At 41.4% G+C, this 23,370-nt stretch overlaps 1 protein-coding gene across 4 annotated transcripts in view; it reads right to left on the reverse strand.

The window, feature by feature from the left end:
* LRGUK (leucine rich repeats and guanylate kinase domain containing) overlaps window positions 1–22,893 on the reverse strand; it is a 131,039-nt gene extending 108,146 nt beyond the window's left edge. Inside the window, exons 1-5 of one of the 4 annotated variants that reach the window (XM_050782438.1) lie at window positions 22,525–22,893; window positions 13,001–13,108; window positions 10,601–10,682; window positions 6,666–6,766; window positions 1,527–1,608 (exon numbers count right to left, since the gene is read on the reverse strand). In XM_050782438.1, the coding sequence (XP_050638395.1) occupies window positions 1,527–1,608; window positions 6,666–6,766; window positions 10,601–10,682; window positions 13,001–13,108; window positions 22,525–22,824 (673 nt within the window). In that variant the 5' untranslated portion in view covers window positions 22,825–22,893. Of the gene's footprint in view, window positions 1–1,526; window positions 1,609–6,665; window positions 6,767–10,600; window positions 10,683–13,000; window positions 13,109–13,345; window positions 13,529–22,524 lie in introns of those variants that run through there. The other 3 variants (XM_050782441.1, XM_050782440.1, XM_050782442.1) reach the window with 3 other exon arrangements.
* Window positions 22,894–23,370: the final 477 nt, after the last annotated feature.

The raw sequence follows: 23,370 nt of genomic DNA on the forward strand, positions 1-23,370 counted from the left end.
GTGAAGCACTCTACACAGCCTGAGATAAATGGATGTCTGAGCCAGATAGCTTCTGGACTGTCCGGCTATCTCTTTGCAAACTCAAAATATATGATAGTCAAGCATGAAGTGAATGTTCTACAGAGATACGCTGCTAATGTGTATGCTTTTAGTTTGTCAACAAAACGTGTTATTTTGGTCACTTTCTGATTTCTCTGTTAGACTATAATCAGAAAAACTTGCTCATTTAAGCATCATCTAAATGTCCACTAATTGCTCATTTTCACACACAGGTTCTAAAGAGAGTGGTGCTATGTTCCAAGCTTTCCATCATATATGAATAAAGGATTTTTTCTTTTACAAGATACGTCTTCAAGAAGATGTACCCTCTGTTGTCCCTCATCTCAGCCTTATCACAAATGTAGTGTGTACTAGCTGCTGTCATATCCCTGAATGAGGCACCCAAGGCAATCAATTCATTCTCCATTCTGTCCCCAAAAATCCTCAGGTGAATAGAAAGATACTTACTGAGAAAGAGAAGTTACGGGCTCCCCTGCCACCAAGAAAACATCAGTCTCTGGTGTGAAGAAGAGACTCAAGCTCATTAAACTCAGGATCTCCAATTAGCCCCTTAGGCTCTAGAAGTTGGAGCTCGCTGTCTTTAAAGTAGGTGCTCTGCTTGCATGGGAGCCTGGCTCATGAAATAGGTATGTTCAAATCATATCAAAAGTTCTTTTTTTAAAAAAAGAATGAAAGCATATTTAAAATACATTAGAAAAGCTTACTATTTAAAGAGAACTTAGCATGAACTCATTGTAAAATAAATAATCACTAATTTTCCTTATGACCATATCTAGATTTTCAAATACTGAATTTATATAAAATAGGACACAAATTTCAGTAAATTTGAAGAAAGGAGTTAATTTTTTTTTTTTCTTTTGAGACGTAGTCTCACTCTGTTACCCAGGCTGGAGTGCAGTGGCACAATCTTGGCTCACTACAACCTCTGCCTCCTGGGTTCAAGCAATTCTTGTGCCTCAGCCTGCCAAGTAGCTGGGATTACAGGTGCGCCCCACCACACCTGGCTAATTTTTGTATTTTTAGGAGAGGCAGGGTTTCCGCCATGTTGGCCAGGCTGGTCTTGAACTCCTGACCTCAGGTGATCCAGCTGCCTTGGCCTCTCAAAGTGTTAGGATTACAGGTGTGAGCCAACACACCCAACTGAGAAAGGAGTTAATTACAACAGAACTTCTTCTCTGGTTCTAGAATAAGAATAAGCCTACACTTATCAGAAGGATGACTATCTTACTTAGCTTTTCAGGGGTAAGATAGTCTTGGCAAGCTTTGACTCACAGTTTCATTTCTTGGTAAATAAAATATTTATCCTCATTTTGTGAATATCAATTCCTAGTCATTTAAATGAATCACATCTCTATTAAATTGCTTATCTGGTACTAGTCCATGTAATCTAGTACAATTCTTGAATATGTAGCCTTTAATTTTTATATTGTTTTTAAAATTTTCCCCTTTACTTATTCAAAGGATACCATCCAAAATTAGTTTAGTGAGAGCATGATACGCCGACAGATCACAAATTTCAGAAATGTGGTTGTGGGAAAAGTCCGCCTTCTGGCAAGAAAAAGAGAACAAAATGTTACATTAATATTTTATTTTTCATATTTACCACAATTAACTGCACAAGAAGAAGGTATTTCCGAATGTAAAGTTAGAATTCATTACTGAAAGTACACTAAGGCTAAAGGAGTCATCTGTGTTTAATCTTTTTTTTTTTTTTTTTGAAATGGAGTGTTGCTGTGTTGCCCAGGCTAAAGTGCAGTGGTATGATCTCAACTCACTGCAACCTCCGCCTCCCGGGTTCAAGCGATTTTCCTGCCTCAGCCTCCTGAGTAGCTGGGATTACAGGTGCCCACCACCACACCCAGCTAGTTTTTTTGTATTTTTAGTAGAGATGGGGTTTCACCATGTTAGCCAGGATGGTCTCAATCTCCTAACTTCATGATTCACCCACCTCAGCCTCCCAAAGTGCTGAGATTGCAGGCGTGAGCCACCGCGCCCAGCCATTTAATCATTTTCTAACTGGGATACTTTCTGTCCACCTTGAGAATAGTAAGAAGGCCTCTTCCTTATGGTGCACAGGAACCTCCCAATAACCTAAACACTTTCAATTCCTGCAGCCATGCTCTCCACTTTTAGCATTTATTTTAAATGTCCTTGGTCTTCCTGCAGGATTTACCTCAATTTCATCCTTACCTACAACCATTTTATTTCCTCTACTGCCCAGTAAACTGTATTCACTTCATTTCTGTGTATATCTTCTTTCCTGTTCCTTTACCTTTTCTATTCCTATTTCCATATATTGTCCCATGATACTTTCTAAACGCCAAAATATTCCATTTTTTTTTTTTTTTTGAGGTGGAGTCTCACTCTGTTGCTCAAGCTGGAGTGCTGTGGTGTGATCTCAGCTCACTGCAACCTCCGCCTCCCGGGTTCAAGCAATTCTCCTGCCTCAGCCTTCCAAATAGCTGGGACTGTAGGCGTGTGCCACCGCACCCGGCTAATTTTTTTTTTTTTTTTTGTATTTTTAGTAGAGACGGGGTTTCACTGTATTAGCCAGGATGGCCTCGATCTCCTGACCCACCTCCTGGTCCACCCGTCTCGGCCTCCCAAATTGTTGGGATTATAGGTGTGAGCCACCATGCCTGGCCTAGTCTTTCTTATTCATCTCCAGGCAATGCCTCTTCAACTTTACATTCTTTCTCAAAGTTGACTACTGTAGGAAAGCATTTTCAGCAACATCTGTTGTTTCTAGTCAAACATGTAAGACTAAAAAACAATATTAAATAACTTTAATTATTCACCTACTGGCAAAAGATAAACAAAAAAGTTTTTTTAAGGAAAGAAAAACTCAAGTTTTAGAAACACTGCATTCATAATATGCTGGGTACATGATAATCATTTTCAGGAAAACTATCAATCAATTACATAATAAGTGCTATTCTTATTTTTCCATGTCCTTTAAAATAGTGATTTCACCCCCCAAATTTATGGAGATTATTTTAGCAACACATTAAATACTAAATCCTTTAAATACTAAAAACTTTATATAGTAAATACTAAAAACTAATTTAGATACAACTCAAATGGCATAGAAAACTGATGAAGTGAATTGCAATATAGCAAGCAACAGGACTACTTAGTAAAATACAAGTGAGCAGACCATATGAAGAAACAGAAATGTACAAATAAAAGTGTTACTAAAAAAATCAGAACACCAAATGTATGCATATGCAAATGGGAGCTAGGTAAAATGCATACTATGAAATAAGTCAGTTTGGCATGATGTAAATGGAGTTTAACGTTCATTTTTTTCTTCTATAGAATAATAATAAACTAGGAATAAACTTATCATATAGGGCTTACTTGTCATTGACACGTTTTCATGAACACCTTTCATTCTGGTGCTTCTGGTGCCATAGCATGACATCTATGTAACTACACTTCAGGCAGGGGAGCTAATACTATGCTCTCTATGTAGCTATGGTATTAGATTTCTTTTGCTTTTCTTTTTTTTTTTAGATGGAGTCTCACTCTGTCGCCCAGGCTGGAGTGCAGTGGCTCAGTCTTGGCCCACTGCAACCTGAGCCCCCCAGTTCAAGCGATTCTCCTGCCTCAGCCTCCTAAGTAGCTGGGACTATAGGCTCCCACCACCACGCCAGGCTAAATTTTGTATTTTTAGTAGAGGCGGAGTTTCACCATGTTGACCATGGCTGGTCTCGAACCCCTGACCTCAAGTGTCAGCCTCCCAAAGTGCTGGGATTACAGGCCTGAGCCACTGCGCCCAGTTTTCTTGAAAGACCTTAAAGGGGTTTGTGCCACTGTTTGGACTCCCATTGGAACCTAGAGCTTGGAAAAAGTAGCCATCAAGTCAAATTAACATTTTTCACCTAGTAAGAGCAAAAGCATTCTAATAAATACAAAAAGAGTGTACGTACAAGTCCCCACTCTAGCAAATGCATGTTCTCTCTGGTTGGTGGTACCAGGTTCATAGATATTAAATGAAAAGGAAGTGGAGCTTCTCAAGAGGGTGGGGGATAGTACACGAGCCTGACTTACTGGAAAGAAGTGGGCTGTGGGGTCTCAGACGGCGGGTTCAATCCCAGTTCCGCTACCTCCCAGCAAAGGTGAAGTTAGTTACTTAACCTTTCATGCTTCAGTATCAGGACAGTATCAGCTGCCCCACAGCTTTATTGGCGGGATTAAATAATACATTGAAAACACCTGAGGCTGGGCGCAACAGCTCACACCTGTAATCCCAGCACTTTGGGAGGCCAAGGCGGGCAGATCACCTGAGGTCAGGAATTTGAGACCAGCCTCATCAACATGGTGAAACCCCATCTCTACTAAAAATACAAAATTAGCCAGGTGTGGTGGTTCGTGCCTATAATCCCAGCTACTCAGGAGGCTGAGGTAGAAGAATTGCTTGAACCTGGGAGGTGGAGGTTGCAGTGAGCCAAGATCTCGCCATTGCACTCCAGCCTGGGCAACAAGAGTGAGACTCCATCTCAAAAAAAAAACAAAAAAAGAAAAGAAAAGAAGACTAACACCAGGAAACCACCATCATTCCTTCCCAGGTCTACACAGAGCTCACAGTGGCTCGCAGCACCTCAGGGTATAGCCTGGCACTTGGTACACACTTCTCTAAAGTGACCAATATATTTGCTCGTAATTCTCCAGGAGCTCAGAACCTTAAAGATGGGGTCTATGATTTGTTTTTGTTCGTTTGTGGGGTCTTTCTGGGAGAGTGCAAGGAAGGGGTATGAAAGGGAGAAACTCCAAAGTTTTTCCTGGGGTAGGGATCATGCTGTTACCATGAATGACTGCCCTGTGGCTTCAGGCAAGGCGACTGGAACAGCAAAAGGAGGAGTAAATCAGCTCTGCAAATTCAATTCCTGATAACCTCAAAACCCTGCGGCCCCACACTGAGTACAGACAGGCACCTAGTGCGGCTTCCTGCACAAAGGAATGGCACCCTGGCAAAAACTACAATTTCAAAGGGAAAAAGTGTGCTATTGATAACGGAATGATATAAAATAGAAGAACAATTGAAAATTAAGGTCTCTCATCAGTATAAGGGAATGTCTGTTTCTTGATTTCAAACGGATTTTCCTATTTGTGCAACTCTCCATAGAATATTTTGGATTTAAGTTAATTTGGTTTGTAAATAAAATAAAACTAATAGATAATAAAAGGCAATAGTTGATGTCCATTCCTTAAAATAACTTTAATTAAATATTTGAGTCCAATATAACAACACTAATCACAAAACCCAGGGTGATCATTTCCAGATTTGTCAGCACATTAGAGTCACCTGATGGTCTCTTTAAAAGTCCAGGCCAGGCGTGATGGCTCACACCTGTAATCCTAGCACTTTGGGAGGCTGAGGCAGGTGGATCATTTGAGTCCAGGAGTTCAAGACCAGCCTGGGCTACATGGTGAAACCCCATCTCTACAAAAAATATGAAAAAAAATTAGCCGGGTGTTTTGGCACGTGTCTGTAGTCCCACCTACTCAGGCTGAGGTGAGAGGACCACTTGAGCCCAGGAGTCCGAGGTTGCGGTGAGACTGAGACAAGATTGTGCCACTGCACTCCAGCCTGGGCGACAGGATCACTTGAGCCCAGGAGGCTGAAGGTGTGGTGAGACAAGACTGCGCCACTGCACTCCAACCTATCTCCAAAAATAAAATGTCCAAAGCCCACACCTTACCTTGGACCACTTAAATCAGAATCTCTTGCAGTGGAATTTGGGCATCAGTAGGTCTGAAAACTCTCCCAGGGCATTCCAAAGCGCAGAAAAATGTAGGAACCACTTCTCTCTGACCTTGCTACTTAAGTATGACCCATGGATCAGTGGCATGACATCACCACGAAGGTGTTTAGTAATCACAGGCTCAGGCCCCACCCCAGACCCAACGGGTCAGAATTCCCTTTTCACAAGAACCACAGGTGATTTGGGCATGCATTTAAGCAACAGACTCACTGCTCTAGGGCATAGCAAACTATTCCATCCACCGCTGTTCACAGGTACTTTATTTCTGTTTCAGAAATGCAAAAGCAAGTGCAGAGAAGCAAGAACGGAGATCTGAAAGCATTATTTTCTTAAAAAGTAAAGTTGGATAAATAAAAGGGCAAAGTTTGAGCCTAGGACATTTTTACAGATTATTCGGATATAAAATTTTTCAGAAAAATTATTCTGCTATATGTCCCATAACATCATGCTGTACATCTCAAATATATACAATAAAATGCATTTCTTTAAATAAAATGTTCCAAGTAATATTTTTTAAAAATTGTTCTGCTATAACAACAAAAAAGTGCAATAATAACTACTATTCAAATGAGGGAAAAAGGAGACCAGAGGAAAGTTCGTTGGTTTGAACACCAGGTTTGAACAAAGCTTGCTGAAAGCCTATCCATTGACAGACCATATCCATTTTCCAAAATAAAGGATACACAAGGTCGCCTTTTTTATTTCATTTCAGAAACTTACATTACTTACCTCTGTATCTTATTCTCTCTGAATTCTCTATTTGAGTGGTATTTTGCTTATTTAATGCACTTTTGCAAACCCCTAAACATGTGTAATTAATGTATTCATAAAGTCTACCTTGAGGTTTTTGGGTGGCTTGAAATTGAAGAATGTAGTCAAATTATTTTGAGAAGCATTAAGTTCTAGGAGATAAGGCATACAACTCACACAAGATAAATCTGGGGGGGAAACAGAAACAGAATAAGGTGAGCCAATAAAATAACAAGACAAAGGCATTAAAAACAGTATACATGACCTCAGAATATTTTAAAATTATAACGGTTGCAAAGACATCTTAATTATTCCATATGAGCGAGAGGAATAAAATCAGGTGTATGTGAAACATACAAAAAAAAAAATGTGGAAAACTCTCGAGGAGTCAATAATTTAATCCTCTTCTGCAGGGGTGGCCAATCCTTGTATGCCCTATTTTGGGGGCAGCCAAGTAACCAATCCCTGTGGCCTCTTCCTCATGCCCGCTCCCTCTCCCGCTAACAGTGAAATGCTACAAAACTTGCCAGCCTTTGAGAAAAGGATGAGAAGCAAAAGCCTTGATAATCCTCTTGATAATTAGCCCTTAAATAACTAAATTAGATCTTTTCATAAAGAGTGGAAATGCCACAATTCGGAAACTCTCTTTGTTGTAAATTAAATTTTGTTTCAGCTGGACTTAGCACCAGATCGCATTAAGTATTTGAAGCGATTTAACTCATTGCTGTTATTTGATTTTTGACTCTGGATTGGATCAAATGCACATCCGAGTTTTGCATTTTATCCGAAGCACACACTTTGAATCTTGAATACTAACTAAAGGACTACTGTGCTAATAAAGGATACTGCTAATGAAATTACATATAAAAGATAAAAGATATGAACTATTGCTTTACATTTCTCTATGACTTTACAGCAGACACAGAGGTAGCGGAATGAATTGGGGAAGGAATCAGGAAGGGTCACACAGGAAGGGTTATGGCCCTGTCTCTACCAGTAAGTCCTTTCTCCGCCTGAAAATGGCAACAATACTAGCATTTCCCTCTCTCTCCTCATTCTAGATCACAGTATGCGCTATTACAACCCCCTGGGGACGACCTCTAGTGGGAGAGTGCAGCCTCCTCACCCAAAGCCAAGCAAAGTGCTTCTACCTTTCTCCAGGTGGCACAGACACATGCAGATCTGGGGAAGGAAGCCAGTCTGGAGTAGCTGGGGCCCTGCCCTGAGATGGGCGGCACACGCTGTGTAAGGGACCTCCTGGTATCTTCCCTTCTCAATAGTCACTGAAGCCAGAAAATTCCCCCCAATTTCTATGTTATTTCTCTGGATGAAACCATGCCCTTCCTTACTAAATGTAAATAGTTCTAGGAGAGACAATACTTTGAGACATTAACACTTTGTTGGAAATGAATCAGCAAATCAAGGAAGAACTCTTTGAGGAAACCTAAGGAGAAACTGTGATTGCTTTCCAATTGGTATCAATTTGTCCACGCTGAGCTCAGCTACATGTCTGCCAGTAGTGGTCTCAACTCTACTAACTTCACAGGACACCCAAACCCTCATGAAAGATGATCTAACTGTGGGCAGGTAAATAGAGATCCTTCTTGAAGCAGAGGCAGCAGCTAGTACTTAGCTAGAGACAAAGAGATGGTGAGTGCATTTCACACACTGTACATAGCCAGTGTTTTCATATCAAGACAGAAAAAAGTCCCTGGTCTGGGTTGCTGGACTTTGAATTTGAGCTGGCCTGTGGTCCCTATCAATGCAGTGACCTCCTTGCCCACCAGAGGGCAGGAGCGCCTCGTGTCTCCATCACTGATTCTCAGGGTGTGGTCCCGGACCAGTAGCATCAGCCTCATACGCAGGAGCTTGTTCGAAACGCAAATTCCCAGGCCCCACCCCAAACCTACGGAATCAGAAGAGAGTGGGGCCCAGAAATCTGTGTTATCAGGGCTGCCAGGTGATTCGGACGCAGTCTGAAGTTTGGCCTACACCCGGAGACCAGTGAGGCTGTCATCACAAAAAGAAAAATACGCTGTACCTTACACACAGGAGGCTTTCAAACAGTTGATGAACTAGTGAAACGTGCCATCCAAGGTTCACGAGTACTGACCCAGCTGAAGAGGGACGCCTGGAGCGTAACTGTGGGCTCCCTGCTCCTGTTGTCAGCACTGAGCATTGGCAAAGCCCCCACCACTCCGCGATTTCCTACCCGGCAAATGGAAACAACCTCGGAGGTATGGAGTAGGCCAAGTGCTCCTGCCAGAAACACTAGAAAAGGCCTTCTGATGAGAGGACCATCTGAGATTTGCTTTAAAATAACCCTGGGGAAGCAGGGCAGGGAGGTATATAGATGAACTGATAATTGTTGAACCCAAATATTCATTCCAAAATTCTATTTATGCACATATTTGTAATTTTCCATAATAAAGCTTTAGAAAACTGGAAAAAAAATAAAAGTCTTTCAAAAACAGTAGCATTTTAAGAATGAAAGCGGGCTAGAATATTTCTTAATCGTTAAAAAGTGTACTTTAATTATTAGGGTCCTAGAAGGGGGAAAAAAACCAAAATCAAACTGAGAAGACATATCAGCAACATTTATTTGTCATAAAAAAGGCAGGCAAAAGAAGCAAGCAGAAAGATTATCAGTGAAGAAAGCAGGTCAGAAGTAATGATTTGCTCACTTCCCTAGAAATCTAAAGAAAAACATTGTACACTGTCAACTTCAAATAAGATCAGAAAAACATAAACAAGGATCAAGCTTTGAAGAAAATTTGACACTGGTAGGACTAATTTCATTAAATGTAAACAAGGTGTCATAACAAATAAATTATATAGAACTACAAATGGTGGAGTTAGAGTTGAAAGAATCAACTAAACAAAGACAGCAAAAAAAGAATGAAAAATATGTATCTGTGAATCTCTGGTGCTCAATAATAAGGATAAAAGAGCTAACAGATTTAAAACACAAAATGTAGGCCCAGGCACAGTGGCTCACACCTATAATCCCAGCACTTTGGGAGACCAAGGCAGGCAGATCGCTTGAGCCCAGGAGTTCAAGACCAGGCCGGGCAACATGGTGAAACCCCATGTCTACAATCAATACAAAAAATTGGGCATGGTGGCATGTCTGTAGTCCTAGCTACCCAGGAGGCTGAGGTGGGAGAATTGATTGAGCCCAGGATGTCAAGGCTGTGTGAGCCGTGATCACGCCACTGCACTCCAGCCAAGGTGATAGAGCAAGACCCTGTCTCAAAAATAAGATGGCTGGGTGTGATGGCTCATGCCTGTAATCCCAGAACTTTGGGAGGCTGAGTCAGGCAGATCACATGAGGTCAGGCGTTCAAGACCATCCTGGCCAACATGGCGAAACCCTATCTCTACTAGAAATACAAAAAATTAGCCAGGCGTGGTGGTGCACACCTGTAATCCCAGCTACTCCGGAGGCTGAGGCAGGAGAATCACTTGAACCCAGGAGGTGGAGGTTGCAGAGAGCTGTGATCATGCCACTGCACTCCAGCCTGGGCAACAGAGTGAGACTCCATCTAAAAAAAAATTTTTTTTTTAAATTTTAAAAATAAGATTTTAAAAATGCAAAATAAGGAATGCAATAAAATATAAATCAAAAGCAAAATAAAGAAAAGAATCCATTAAAGAAATAAAAGACTAATTCATCTGCACTGAGTAACTAACAGAGGAAAAGAAAAGAAATCATTAAATATTCAGGGAGCATTGAAGAAGTAATGATCGATCTCTTAAAAGGAAAGAATAAAGCCAACATTCCATCTCCTAGTCTTAAATATCATTGACTGCATCTCAGCCACATCATAATATTGCAGATCTGTGCCTTTTTCTCTCTCATCAGTTATCGGTGCCTTTCTTGCATGGAAAGCAAAGGATCAATATGTAAATTGATACACAAATTAGTTATATCAAGTTTGGTATTATTAAACCATATTACCTACTGCAACGTTTAAGTTTTCAGAAAATTCAGTGATCAATCTAGAATGACAATTACATACCTTCAATTTTATTCACTGAAAGATCCAACTTCTGTAGGTGAACATATCCACAGAGAATGCTAACATCAATTAAATTACAACCCTGAGAAAATAAAAGGTAAAAGACCTTAATGTTGCTTTATCAGGTTACTACTCAGCCTTCTTGCAATAACTGTTGATGGAAAGAAATCCAGAATTTCTTTCACAAGTATAGAAGTGAGAGAACAAAATCTGAAGCCTGCTACTAATAGGATCTCAAAACAGATGCCATAAAAAAAAAAAAAAAAAAAAAAAAAAAGCCCTTCCTTTGAAGAAAATAATAGCTTAGTAATATTAGTGTTGTTAGCAAAAACAAATACAACATGAAAGGCCAATTTAAAGCAGTGTTCATGGAGACCGTTAGAACAGAGTCTTTTTTTTTCCTTTAATAAATCACACAATAGCAATAAAGACAAGGCCTTTATCTAGTAGAAGAAAAGAAAAAAAATGTCTAGAATTTAAATGAAGTTTTAAAGAGAATTCACAGCTCATCAGGAGATCATTAATAACAATACTACCTACACTTTCACCGGGTTCATTTTCAAAGCTCTTTCACAATAATCGCATCTGATCAAACACAGCTGTGAAATCTGTAGGGCCGCTTACTCCCAATTTAGAGATGAGGGGTGTGAGGTACAGAGAGGTATGTTAATAGCCTGAAATCACACAGCAAGTGAGTGACAGAGAAGCAGTATCTAAGTCTCTTGAATCCTTGTCCAAAATTCTTTTCAGGAAATCTTGATTCTAGTCAACTTCAAGTGACGTTGAGGGGAATTCGGTTGAGTGGAACAAAGACTTCTATGATTGTTTTATGTCGTGATGTCAGAGTCAGAAAAAAAGCAAACCAATGAAGAGTCATTATAAGCAGGTTATCATATAGAATAATGGTGATTGCTTAATGAAGGCCGCTAGAACAGTAATAATAAATAAACACTGAATATTTGCTATGTATAAGGCATTGTGCGTGGCATGATAAGAAATACAATGATGGAAAAGAGCTATACTGTGCCCTTAAGAAATTTATGACTTTGGTAGAAGAGAAGATATGTACACAAGTAATAAGAGAAAGTAAAAAAATAACATGTAACACAAGTAAGACATAAAGGAAAAAAAAAAATCACCAAACCAGGCAACTCTAAGAAAGTGTATTCAGTAAGACAGGTTATTAAGTCAAAGTAATTCAACGTGTAATATCTCAAATGTAAGGAGGTCAGTGGCAAAATAAATTAAGCTTCAGTCCACCCAGCTGAAATAAGATTTAAAGGATTGCTTTTTGGGGTAGATCAATTTAAGGCATAGCAGTACCTACATAAGTAGAATATTGATTGAAAGGGGCTTGTGTGGGGATGCATTGGCTGCTGGAATTATATACCATATTCCAGCATTGAACACAGTGCAATGCATACAGGGTGTTCCCTGTATGTTATTGCCTGACTGACTGAGTCATCCATAAAATGTTATAAAGTGAAAATAGAAAAAGATTACTGTTTTAATATGCTGACCTTGAAGGACATGCCCATGGAACTAGCAAAGGTGAAAACAGCTTAACATTTCTTGCGTAGCTTACTCATTCAAATCCAAGATAGAACAGGCTTACAGTGAATTATATATACCCTTTCGCCAAATCATGGTGCCATGGTAAAATTTCAATTGCGTTTTTTTTTCTCATATGTACCTAAATTTACTTTGTGGATCTCCAATGAATATTTAATGCTTTACAATATAAGGAGGCAAAACGACTTAAATTGTTTTCCTAGGACTACAGAGAAACAAAATGAGGAAAGAAGCAAGTATTCCCAGTAGTTTGCTCTTACAGCCTCTCTTCTGATAAAATTGAAGCCAAGATTTTGTGCTACTCTATGACGAGTACTGAAATCTTAAAAACTGATGAATAATAATAGATTTTTTTCTTTAATGGTAGGTATCTTTTGGAAAGTAAGATATAGCTCAAAGGCTCTTATTTCTTGACATACTTAGTGGGGAAAGTCAATATCAAAATACTTTGTTCCCTTGGATTCAGATATAAAGTTTAGTGCTTCTTCCACTGATCAGAGAGAAAATTCTTAGTCTTTGATTGGTTTTACAGAATCAAATTCAACCTCCTGGAAAGAAAGCATTGATTACTATAATACAGACTACTTAAGATGAAAGAAATAGAGTGCGAAGAGAATGAAAACTAAGAAATTTGGGGGGCTGATTACTGGATTGGTCACAGCTCTCTGGAGTCTAATATTTACATAAATATCTCTTATCAACAGTCTCCGTCAAATGCAAGGCTCCAAGATTTTCTGCCCTCACAAAAGCTATGAGTACGGAAGAAAATGAATATGGTCTAGCCAGTGTCAAGCTGTAGCCAGCCAACGGAGATTTTGTCATACTCACTGACAAAGTCAGATTGAGGTAGACTTGCTCAGTCCCAGAGCCTGAGCGCCCCAAGTGATGGAGTGCTTCGGCCACAGCCTCCTCTCTCAGGACCCCATCAAATTCCTCCTGTAAAACACCCAGAAAGGTAGACAAAGAAAAGACTCTCATTAGAAAAGAAACAATCTATCTAGTCATATCCAACACTTATTTAGTATATTTTATACCCAGGAGCTGAGCCCTCCAAAATTTACCAAGCCCCCAAAAAATTCTGTGTTGATAACATATACGTATTACATATAATTAAATAACTATCTGCCAAATCAATGTTTTCATTGGCACTGGTTTTTTCAGGTGGTCACTTACATTAGGCATTCAAAGTTGAGTGAACACTGTAGCAGTAGAAACAGTAGTATCAGTGGTGGTATTGAGTGGTTCTCTATTCCAGACACTGCACTAACAGCTCTCAATGGATGAACTCATTGAATCCTTTGGACAACACTGAGATAGGTACTCTTATCTCCACTTTACAGACGGAAGAATTAGGGTTTGGAGGTTAACTTGCCTGAAACTAAACAGATAGTATGTGACAGAGCTGGAATGAAAATCCCAATCTGTCCAGTCCCAGGGCAATTCTCCAAAACTGCCCTAACCACTGCATTTGACTGCTTACCCACACCCTAAAGGATGGTTACATCAAATTAAGGCAATCACTTCTCTTAATCTGGTATTCGTGCTGGAGAAAACAGGTCCTTCAGTTCACTTCCTATTAGTCAATGTTGCTAGATTTACAAAATGTACAAGATTATTAAAAAAGTGATGATCATTTCCATAAGAAGGTTGGCCCTTGGTCTATAGACATCACATGGACCAATGGCACCCTGACATGCCCTTCCTCCAACAATGACAGACAAAAGAGATAACAGGTAGGTCAGTATCATGTTTGTGCTGCTTTCAGCTCCATAATGACCAACACATTGACACTGACATCAACGTGAGGACACAAAACATAGTGATCACATCAGTCACACCGACATAACTAACCATGACTAGCATATAGACTACAATGGCAAAATATCCTTTTTCTAAGTCCTCTATATGAATTCAGGAATCAACAGTGCTGCTCCGGCTGTAGGTACTGACGACATACGCATGTAGGCTTGTGCTATTATAAAGAGTTTCTTTCCCAGCAAGTTTCCACTGATTCAGGGAAGTAAATACCACCAACGGGGAGGCAGCACATGGCTTCAGAATTGGGCAGGCGTGGCTTGAACCCTAGCCCTGCCATTTTGGATGTGTGACTTTGGGGAGGTAAAGTTTTCACTGAGCCTTGTAGTTTTCAGCTATAAATAGGAAATGTTATTACCTTTGAAGAAATTCAGGACATGTCGCTCTAAAATATGCCACGTTGGTATATTGATTATTTTGAGCTGAAGGCACTTGAAAAACAGCAAACGCAGGGAAAGGCTCTTTCTGAACTCCCTTTATCTGCCTAAAGGCAGATCCTCCAAAAGAAACTCAGTTGTCCTAAATTCCTCCCCATTGGTGGTTTCATCAAACACAGAAGAATGACTTTTACCCACTCAGGAGAGGAGACCAGAAGTCAATGTCACACTCAGAAAGACTTTGTCACAAACTTTCATACCTCACGTCTGTTTTTCTAAGAGACTATTTATTCCCTAAAAAGCATTTACTCTCCCCTAAGTGACCAGAATCCCTTCTCCTCTTCTCCTGTTGAGATGGTACATAACATCTGAAATCTCAGTGCTTTTTTGATTATTCACTTTTATTTTTTCCTGCAATGTCCCCCACAAACATTAAACATTTATTAAAACTTAATACATGTATAATACCTTTTCTCCTGTCAATCCACCTGTTGTCAGTTTATTTTGTGGACCCAGCTATAAAAGCCAGGAGAGTAGAGGGAAAGTCATTCCTTCCCTGCACCTTCTTTTAATATTTTTAGAGAAAGGAAAAAAATGGATATAAAACTCACAGCACAGTATGTGCAACACAGTGTTCCCAATAGATGACAATTTTTGTTACTACCAATTGATGAAGTCAGAAATTCTGCATCTTAATGTTTCACTCATCTATGCCAATCAGCCTGTTCACAAAATGGGCAAAACACATTTACTTTTCTAAATGAAGTTCTAATTTATTACATAAGGCCGGGAAGGAATGTTACCTTCCCTCCAAACTTTCCACCTAGCCCTCTGAAGTTCATCCATTTCCTGGAAATATGAAGACACTGCATCTTCACGTCTAGCAGATGGATGCTTATTTTTCAACTTAGCCACTGACATGGAGATGAGCAACACTGTCACCATTTTTCCTTGGGGAAGGCAGCACTCTGCACAATAACCTCCTCACACCTCCTGAGGTTCCTGACATTTGGCAGTATCATGTCTTCTCCTTCTGATCTTTGGTCATTTTCAAGCTCCTGTCATTACCTTGAGTGGCTTCAGAATCCCTATGGATGGCCATCCAACACCCTATTCCCAGCACATGCACACACGCACAATTCTTTACTGCCTCAGCTCCAGACAGCTTACTCTCACGGCCATGCCCTGGACCTAGCCACCATGCTAAACTGCTCCACCCTGGAAACCTCAGACCCCAGTGTTCCACTCTAATCCCACAATTGCTTATCCTTCAACCTATCTAGCACCTGTTGAACTTGTTCACTGACCACAACAAAATCTCCAGTCTGTTCACAGATAGACACCTTTCTCAGAGTCTATCTGTTCCCGTCTAACTATACTCCCTTCCCTACTGGGTAGCCCATAGGCAACTCCTTTTTTCTTTCTTTTTTTTTTTTTTAGACATGGTCTTGCTCTGTCACCTGGGCTGAAATGTAGTGTTGTGATCTCAGCTCAAAGCCTCAACCTCCCAGGCTCAAGCCATCCTCCCACCTCAGCCTCCAAAATAGATGGGTCTACAGGCATGTGCCACCATGGCTGGCTAATTTTTATCATTTTTTTTATAGAGGCAGGGTTTCACCATGTTGCCCAGGCTGATCTCAAACTCCTGGGCTCAAATGATCAGCCCACTTCCACTTCCCAAAGTGCTGGGACTACAGGCACGAGCCATCACACCTGGCCCTATAGGCAATTTCAATTTCTCTCTATCTTCAAGTCTCTGATCCTTGTCCCCTGGTTACAACTACCCCATCCACATACAAATCAGAATCAAGTTCACAATCAACTGCTGCATTGAGGCAGGACTGTGTCATGTTCGTCATTCATCAGGGGGAAAAAAATCTATAGAATACCCAGCACATGCCAGCCACTCTGCTTGGCTCAATGGATAAGAAACAGTGAATCAGTGAACAGATATGGTGCCTGTCTATAAGGGATTTACAGTTCAGTCTGGGAGACAGATAAGTATGCAAACAATTTTTGGATTTGATAAATAGTATAATAGAGATCAGCAGTGTCTGCTGACTATGAGCAGGGCCCCTATTGTGTGTCAGTACCAGGGTGGAGTAAGTGGTTAGCAAAATCTTCCTAGGAGAGAGCAATTCAATTGAGACCCAAATTGTGAGTTACTCTGGCCAAAGGGAAGATAAAGCTGAAGAGCGAGCCAAGAAATAGTATTACAGGCAAAAGGGGCAGCATGTACAAAATCCCAAAGGCAAAAGCAAGCATGGCCTATTGAGAGAACGATGAAGGTTCAGGACGGCTGAAGCCTAAGTGTGAAGGAGGCAAACAGTGGCTCGCACATGGTGAGTGCTCAAACATAGGTTGAAAGAATGAATGCACCTCTTCTGCCCCCTAGCTGCTGAGTGGGCTGGAGAAGACCCCACAACCCTGCATCCTGGAGACCCTGTAAAGCTGACTTTCAGCTGGGCCTCTTTGCTATGAAAGTCTCCCATTCTTCATCAGCCCCTTTTCAACTACCCTTCTTGACTAACCCAGCTCTCCATCACTCTCAAGCTGTGCAGTGCCTCAACTCCTTTGCCCTCTTCTCCACTAATGCCCTTCTCTTCTACTTCTGAGACAAAGTGGAAGCTCTCAGATGTTAAGCCTCTCAGCTTCCTAGGAGCACCTGTCCTAATGCTTCTCACTCAGGTCTTAGAGGAAGACTGTGCCTTCTCTCTACTCAGGGTCCCACCCCCTTCTCTTTCCTTGGGGACCATTTTTGCCCCCTTTCGTCTGTGTTTTGAACCCACCACTCTCCACTGTTCCCACTCCAGCTATAAAAATGTGTCAGACTCTTCTGTCCTACAGAGGCTCTCTTCAGTTCTGCAGGTTCCTTTAGCTATAAACTAGTGTTTCCTTTAATAACCAATCTTCTCTAGAGTTGTTCATTTTTTATGCCTTAGTTCTCCTTTCCTCGCCTCCCAACTAGTTTTCAACTTCACTTAGCCTCCTATTCACCCACCTCATAAAAACCACATGGGCCAATGTCTCCAATGACCCTCAAACAGGCAAAATGAAGGAGCACTTTTTAGACCTCTTCCCACAACCTATTTGTAGTGTAACCCATTCCCATCTTCTTCTTTTTTTTTTTTTTTTTTTTTTTTTCTTTTGAGACAAGGTATTTCTCTGTCACCCAGACTGGAGTGCAGTGGCATGATCATAGCTCACTGCAGCCTCGAACTCCTGGGTTCAAGTGATCCTTTTGCCTCAGCCTCCCAAGTAGCTGGGACTAGAGGTGCATACCACTATGATCCATCGGCTAATTTTTTAAAAAACCTTTTATAGAGATGGGGTCTCACTATGTTACCCAGACTGGTCTCAAACTCTGGCCTGAAGCTATCCTCCTGCCTCTGGCTCACAAAGTGTCAGGATTTCAGGCATGAGCCACTGCACCCGGTCATCATGTTCTTGAGACTCTTGGCTTCCCTATCATATAGGTCTTCTTTCTCCTCCTACTTCTACCAGTCCTTCCCAGTTTTCTTCCCTGCTTCATCTGCCTACCGCTTAAATACCCTTAGTATCTGTACCTTTATGGTTCTATTTGTGGTCTTTTCCCTCCTATTCCTTCCGGGATGATTTCCCAGAATCTAGTGGTGATAATTCCCATGCCTCCTACTCTGAGATCCCTGCCCTGATTCCCAGTCATATGGTTCATATATCCAACTCCTTAACAAATAGCTCCATCTGTCCCTGATTCCTATGATAGACAACAGCCTTAATATTACCCCAGACCATGCCATAGGCCTAACAGTCATCCTAGACTTCTAATATTTAGTTTGTAACTGAACCATCTTAAATACTTTGAATATGTTTTATCTTTAGTTTCCATTCCCACTGCCACTGCCTTAATCCAAGCTCTTCTCACTCCCCCCTGGATTTTGCTAGAATCTTCTCACTGATCTCCTTGCCTCCAGTATTACCATCCTCCAATCTAATACCACCTGGCCAACAGAGCAGTTCCCCACTGTGTAGAGACCCAAGTCCATGTTCCTACGGTATCACAGTGCCCTCCACAATCTCACCCCTACCTAGGAGGCTGCTTCTGTTCTCACCTGTAACTCATCACTAGGAAAAGCTGCCACCTGCCTGCCCACACACCACCTCTCCACCCAGGCAAGAGTCTCCTTCCCCTGAAGTCTTCAATGTCCCTGCAATCCAGGTGTCAGCTGTACTCATCTCTGTATGACATACTACAGGTATGCTGAATTGCTATTATTTACTCATATTCTTATGTCGCTTTGAGAGCAGGGACCATGTATGTCTTCAATCATGTTCTCATCTTTTTCTACCATTACTGTTATTATTTATTGCAGCCATAATTTTTTGAGAGTCTATTCTGTATGAGACACTATAGTAAGAACTTTAAATATAGAGTTTCTTATTAAATTTGATGTTCATAACTATCCCAGGAGTAGGTATTATTACACATATTAAGGGACTGAAAAGAAGTGTTTTTCATGCATCAATTTTTGGGCCTAGAAACTTCTGCTCTGTACAGTCAAAGAGTGCTTTCTGCATAGCAATCATTCAGTAAATGCTTGTTCAATGAAGGCTAAATAAATCAAATCACTTAATGGGTTGTAGTTAGCAGATAAAAACATGTAAGTTACTATTTGTATTATTAACTGCATCAAAATATATTATGATAAGCGTTTAACATATAGGATCTCATTTAATTCTCACAATTGTTTAAGTATTATTATAATTCCCACATTAACAATGAGAGAGGTTAAGTAACTTGCTCAAGATCTCACAACTAACAAAAGGCTGAATCAAGCCTCAAACACAAATCTTTGATTCCAACAGCAGTGTTTTGAACAGGTGTCCATACTGCCTCCCTTACTTCATAAGGGTTTCTGAGGTTTAAGGCATGTTGTATTAAAGGCACTCAATAATCATTGTGACCATCATAGCATTGCAAAGGTGCTAAGCTGGGAATAAGCTGGGAATAACAGGCTAACATGGGAATAATAAATCACTGAACATGAATTTCCAAATGTTTCTTTTTAAAACTTTGTTTCAGTTTATTTAGCATATTAATATGTATGCAATATTACAAAAAGCCAAAATAGAATAAAAACACAAAATTAATATTTAGAATATAAATGGAAGAAATAATGAACCTGTTCCACATGTGTCTTATAAGCCAAAAACGAATAGCTAGTTCATGTCAACCCCTTCTATGGTTTGTTAATGGCATACTGAAGACAGATTAACAATCGTGCTAATGAACCCCACAGCCGAAGAGCTATGTGTTAATTAGAATAACAAAATATACTGGTGGTTCATTTGTGAATTCCTCTGGGGGGGAAGCTGGTGGAAACCATACAAACATCTCAAAGTTGCAAAAACACCACTAGAGTTTTGCAATAGTCACTGTTAAAGATAGAAAGTAAATCAACAAAAGACAAAAGAAGTAATAATGAACAGAATAATTAATAGCTTTTTATGGTCAACTTTAAGCATAACTAATGGGAACTAGCTCACGTAGAAGGAAGTAAAAAAAGGGGAAAGACAAAATGGAGGATGAGAATGGGAAAAAAAGAAAAAAACAGGCAAAATGTTGAAAGTGAACAGAAGGACATTACAAAGGAAGGGGAACCCAAGTGGTTAATAGAAGAATCAGAGTAACAGAAGACACTGCGTTAGAAAGGGGAGAATAAGGAGAAATAGGACAAATGAGGAAAGGAGTTTGTGAAAGGGAACAGGCATAACACAGAAATATGTTTGGCCTCAAAGAGAAAAGGTGACTATGAATAGATGCAAAGATGCAAAGAGGGGAAACCAGAAGAATATCACAGAATGAGAGCACTGAAAATATCCTAGGCTGGGCACAGTGGCTCATGCCTGTAACACTAACATTTAGGGAGGCTGAGGTGGCCAGATTGCTTGAGCCCAGGAGATTATGACCAGCCTGGACAATATGGCGAGACCCCCATCTCTACAAAAAATACAATAATTAGCCAGGCGCTCTGATGTACACCTGTAGTCCCTGCTACTCAGGAGGCTGAGGCAGGAGGATTGCTTGAGCCTAGGAGGTTGAGACAGCAGTGAGTCATGACTGCACCACTGTATTCCAGTCTGGGTGACAGAGTAAGACCCTGTGAAAGAAAGAGAAGAGGAGAGAAGAGGAGAGGAAAGGAGAGGATGGGAGGGGAGGGGAAGGGGGGAGGGAAGAGAGGGAAGGAGAGGGGAGGGGGAAGAAAGGCAGGAAGGAGAGAGTGGAGGGGAGGGAGGGGAGGAGGGGAGGGAGGGAAGAAAGAATGAAGGAAAGAAAGAGAAAGAAAGAAAAAAGAAAGAGAAGGAAGGCAAAGAAAGAGAGAAAGAGAGAGGAAGGAAGGAAGGAAAAGAGGGAGGGGGGAAGACAGGAAGGAAGGAAGGGAGGAAGTAAGGAAAAAAGAAAGAAAGAAAGAGAGGGAGGGAAGGGAAGGAAGGAAGGAAAAGAAAGAGGGAGAGAGGGGAAGGCAGGAAGGAAGGGTGAGAAGGTAGGAAAAAAGAAAGAAAGAAAGAGAGAGAGGGAGGGAGGAAGGACAAAAGGAAGGAAGGAAGGAAGGAAAAGAGGGAAGGAGGGGAAAGCAGGAAGGCAAGAAGGGAGAAAGGAAGGTAGGGAAGGAGGGAGGGAGGAAGGGAGGGAGGGAGGGAGGGAGGGAGGAAGGAAGGAAGGAAGGAAAGAAGGAAGGAAGGAGAAGAAAGAAAGAAAGAGAAAGAAAGAAGAAAAGAAAATATTCTACTTCTCTACATTATATTTACTTCTGAAAAGAATTTCATGCAATTTATACTGTCAAAGAAAAGGAAAGGGGAGAGAAAACATAAAGAAAACTTTGAAATTAAGAAAAACTATTGAATCTAAGTTTCCTGGCAGCCAAGACAAAGAGAAGAACCTAACAGTGTATTGAAACGAAGCAAATTAGGCCGGGTGCGGTGGCTCATGCCTGTAATCCCAGCACTTTGGGAGGCCAAGGTGGGCGGATCGCGAGGTCAGGAGATTGAGACCATCCTGGCTAACACGGTGAAACCCCGTCTCTACTAAACAAAAAAAAAAAAAAATTAGCTGGTCGTGGTGGCACACACCTGTAGTCCCAGCTACTCAGGGGGCTGATGCAGGAGAATCGCTTGAACCCAGGAGGTGGAGCTTGCAATGAGCGGAGATCACGCCACTGCACTCCAGCCTGGTGACAGAATGAGACTCCATCTCAAAAAACAAATAAATAAAATAGAAAGGAAGCAAATTAAATTACGCTTCTGAAAGAAAGTAATTTATTGGAAGCCAAGAGAAAAAAGGGATGTGATAAGAAGTGAAAAAGGACAAGAAGACAGCAGTGGACTAAGAAAGGAAAAGGACGACAATAAGCGTAAGAAAGAAGAGGAATTGTGCGGTGGTCAGAAGAGGTATTGTAGAAAGGAGGGAATCGAATCAGCAGTTACGTGAAACATGAAGCCGCCACCCCAGTCAATACAGGTGGGATGATGGAAACATTCCCCACATCCTAAAATACTCCCACAATGAGCTGACTGAACATTCTAGGGCTCTTTTCTGGTGTGTGTGCATGTTGCTTGTATAAGGCATATGCCCCTGACAGAAGTAATGTATTCAAATTTTAAGTCACTTAGTCTTTGAAGAAGCACTTTCAAAAGAGGATTATTATTATTATTATTATTATTATTTTCCCTGGAGAGAGGCTGACGGCACTAAAACTGAGGAAGAGTGTGGAAGTATGTCATAGCCATGGGCAACAGGTGCTGGCAATGTCAGAGATGAACTCTGCCTATTCACAAGACTGTCAAAGTATAATTTTGAAAAAGCTAAAGCCATAATTCCCAGACAATTATCTAGACACTCTTTCAAAGTGACGCTGTGTTAACTTGACTCATAAGAAATCAAATGTGTTAATGAAAAAAGAAAGGAGATATTTAGAGCTATTTCAGGCAGGGGGTGAGAAAATGGGGTAACAGACAGGGGAAGAAAAGTGGGGGAAGAGGCGTTCCTGGAGGCGAGAGAGCCTGACAAGGTGTGGGAAACTTCGGGCTGGTGGGGGTGCATCAGGGAGCTGCTGCTGAAGTAGCAGGCCCTGACGGCTGGACGAGGAAGCCAGGGAGTGAGGAGTCGGGGGGAAGACACACCTCCAAATTCAGCATTTCGGACTCTGAGGACTCCTCGGATCCCGCCTCGCCCTCGCTCTGGTCTTCGTCTCCGTCCACGTCCAGCTCCTGATCCGGGTGCATGAGCTGCTGGAGCAGGTGGGAGGAGGCTATGTTAGACCTGCCTTTCGTCTTCTGCCCCATGGGAAAAGAAGGCCAGCAAGGCTGACGCTCTTTTTCTGAACGAAACTGTAACGATCGGCCTCCAGTTCGGGATCTGCCCAAGCCTCTCAGGAGAGAGGAAGCTCTGGTCCTCACGAGAGCCCTCTTGGGGGTCGCCATCTTGTTTAGCGGGGTTGCCTAGGAGACTGACCCCCGGCAAGGGGAACCGCGGGGGATTCTGGGGCCTGTAGTTTCCTCCGCGCGAGCTCGCCTTCTGCAGGCGGGGCATTGGGAGCTCCACTTGACTTTTCTTTTTCTCAGCCTCTTCTGTTATTTTTCTCTCTTTGGTCCGTTCTGTTCGTTTCTCTTTCTTGTTTTCACCTCTTTTCGCTATACCCCCTTTCTTTGTCTCCCGCTGTTTCCTCCCTACCCTGAGACCCCTCTTAGAGTTTTGTCATCCCACGCTAGGATCGCAGGTGCGCCACGTTCCCGCTTCATTCTCAAAGGGCCGCAGAGTCGTACTTTGGAAGTGTCTAATGTCTCTAAAGCTGACTGTAGGAAAGCTAGTACCGTTGAAATTTATGCAGAGCGCGATGCTAGGAGATGAGGGTGCATACAAGTGAAATAGAAGGCATGGTTCCTGTCCTTATGATTTAATTGCAGATAATAAAGAGAAACTACCGGACGACGCCTGAGAGCTGATTTTCAATTAATTTACATTCCCCA

The sequence above is a fragment of the Macaca thibetana genome, chromosome 3 (genome assembly GCF_024542745.1).
Source record: "Macaca thibetana thibetana isolate TM-01 chromosome 3, ASM2454274v1, whole genome shotgun sequence".
Classification (NCBI taxonomy): Eukaryota; Metazoa; Chordata; class Mammalia; order Primates; family Cercopithecidae; genus Macaca; species Macaca thibetana.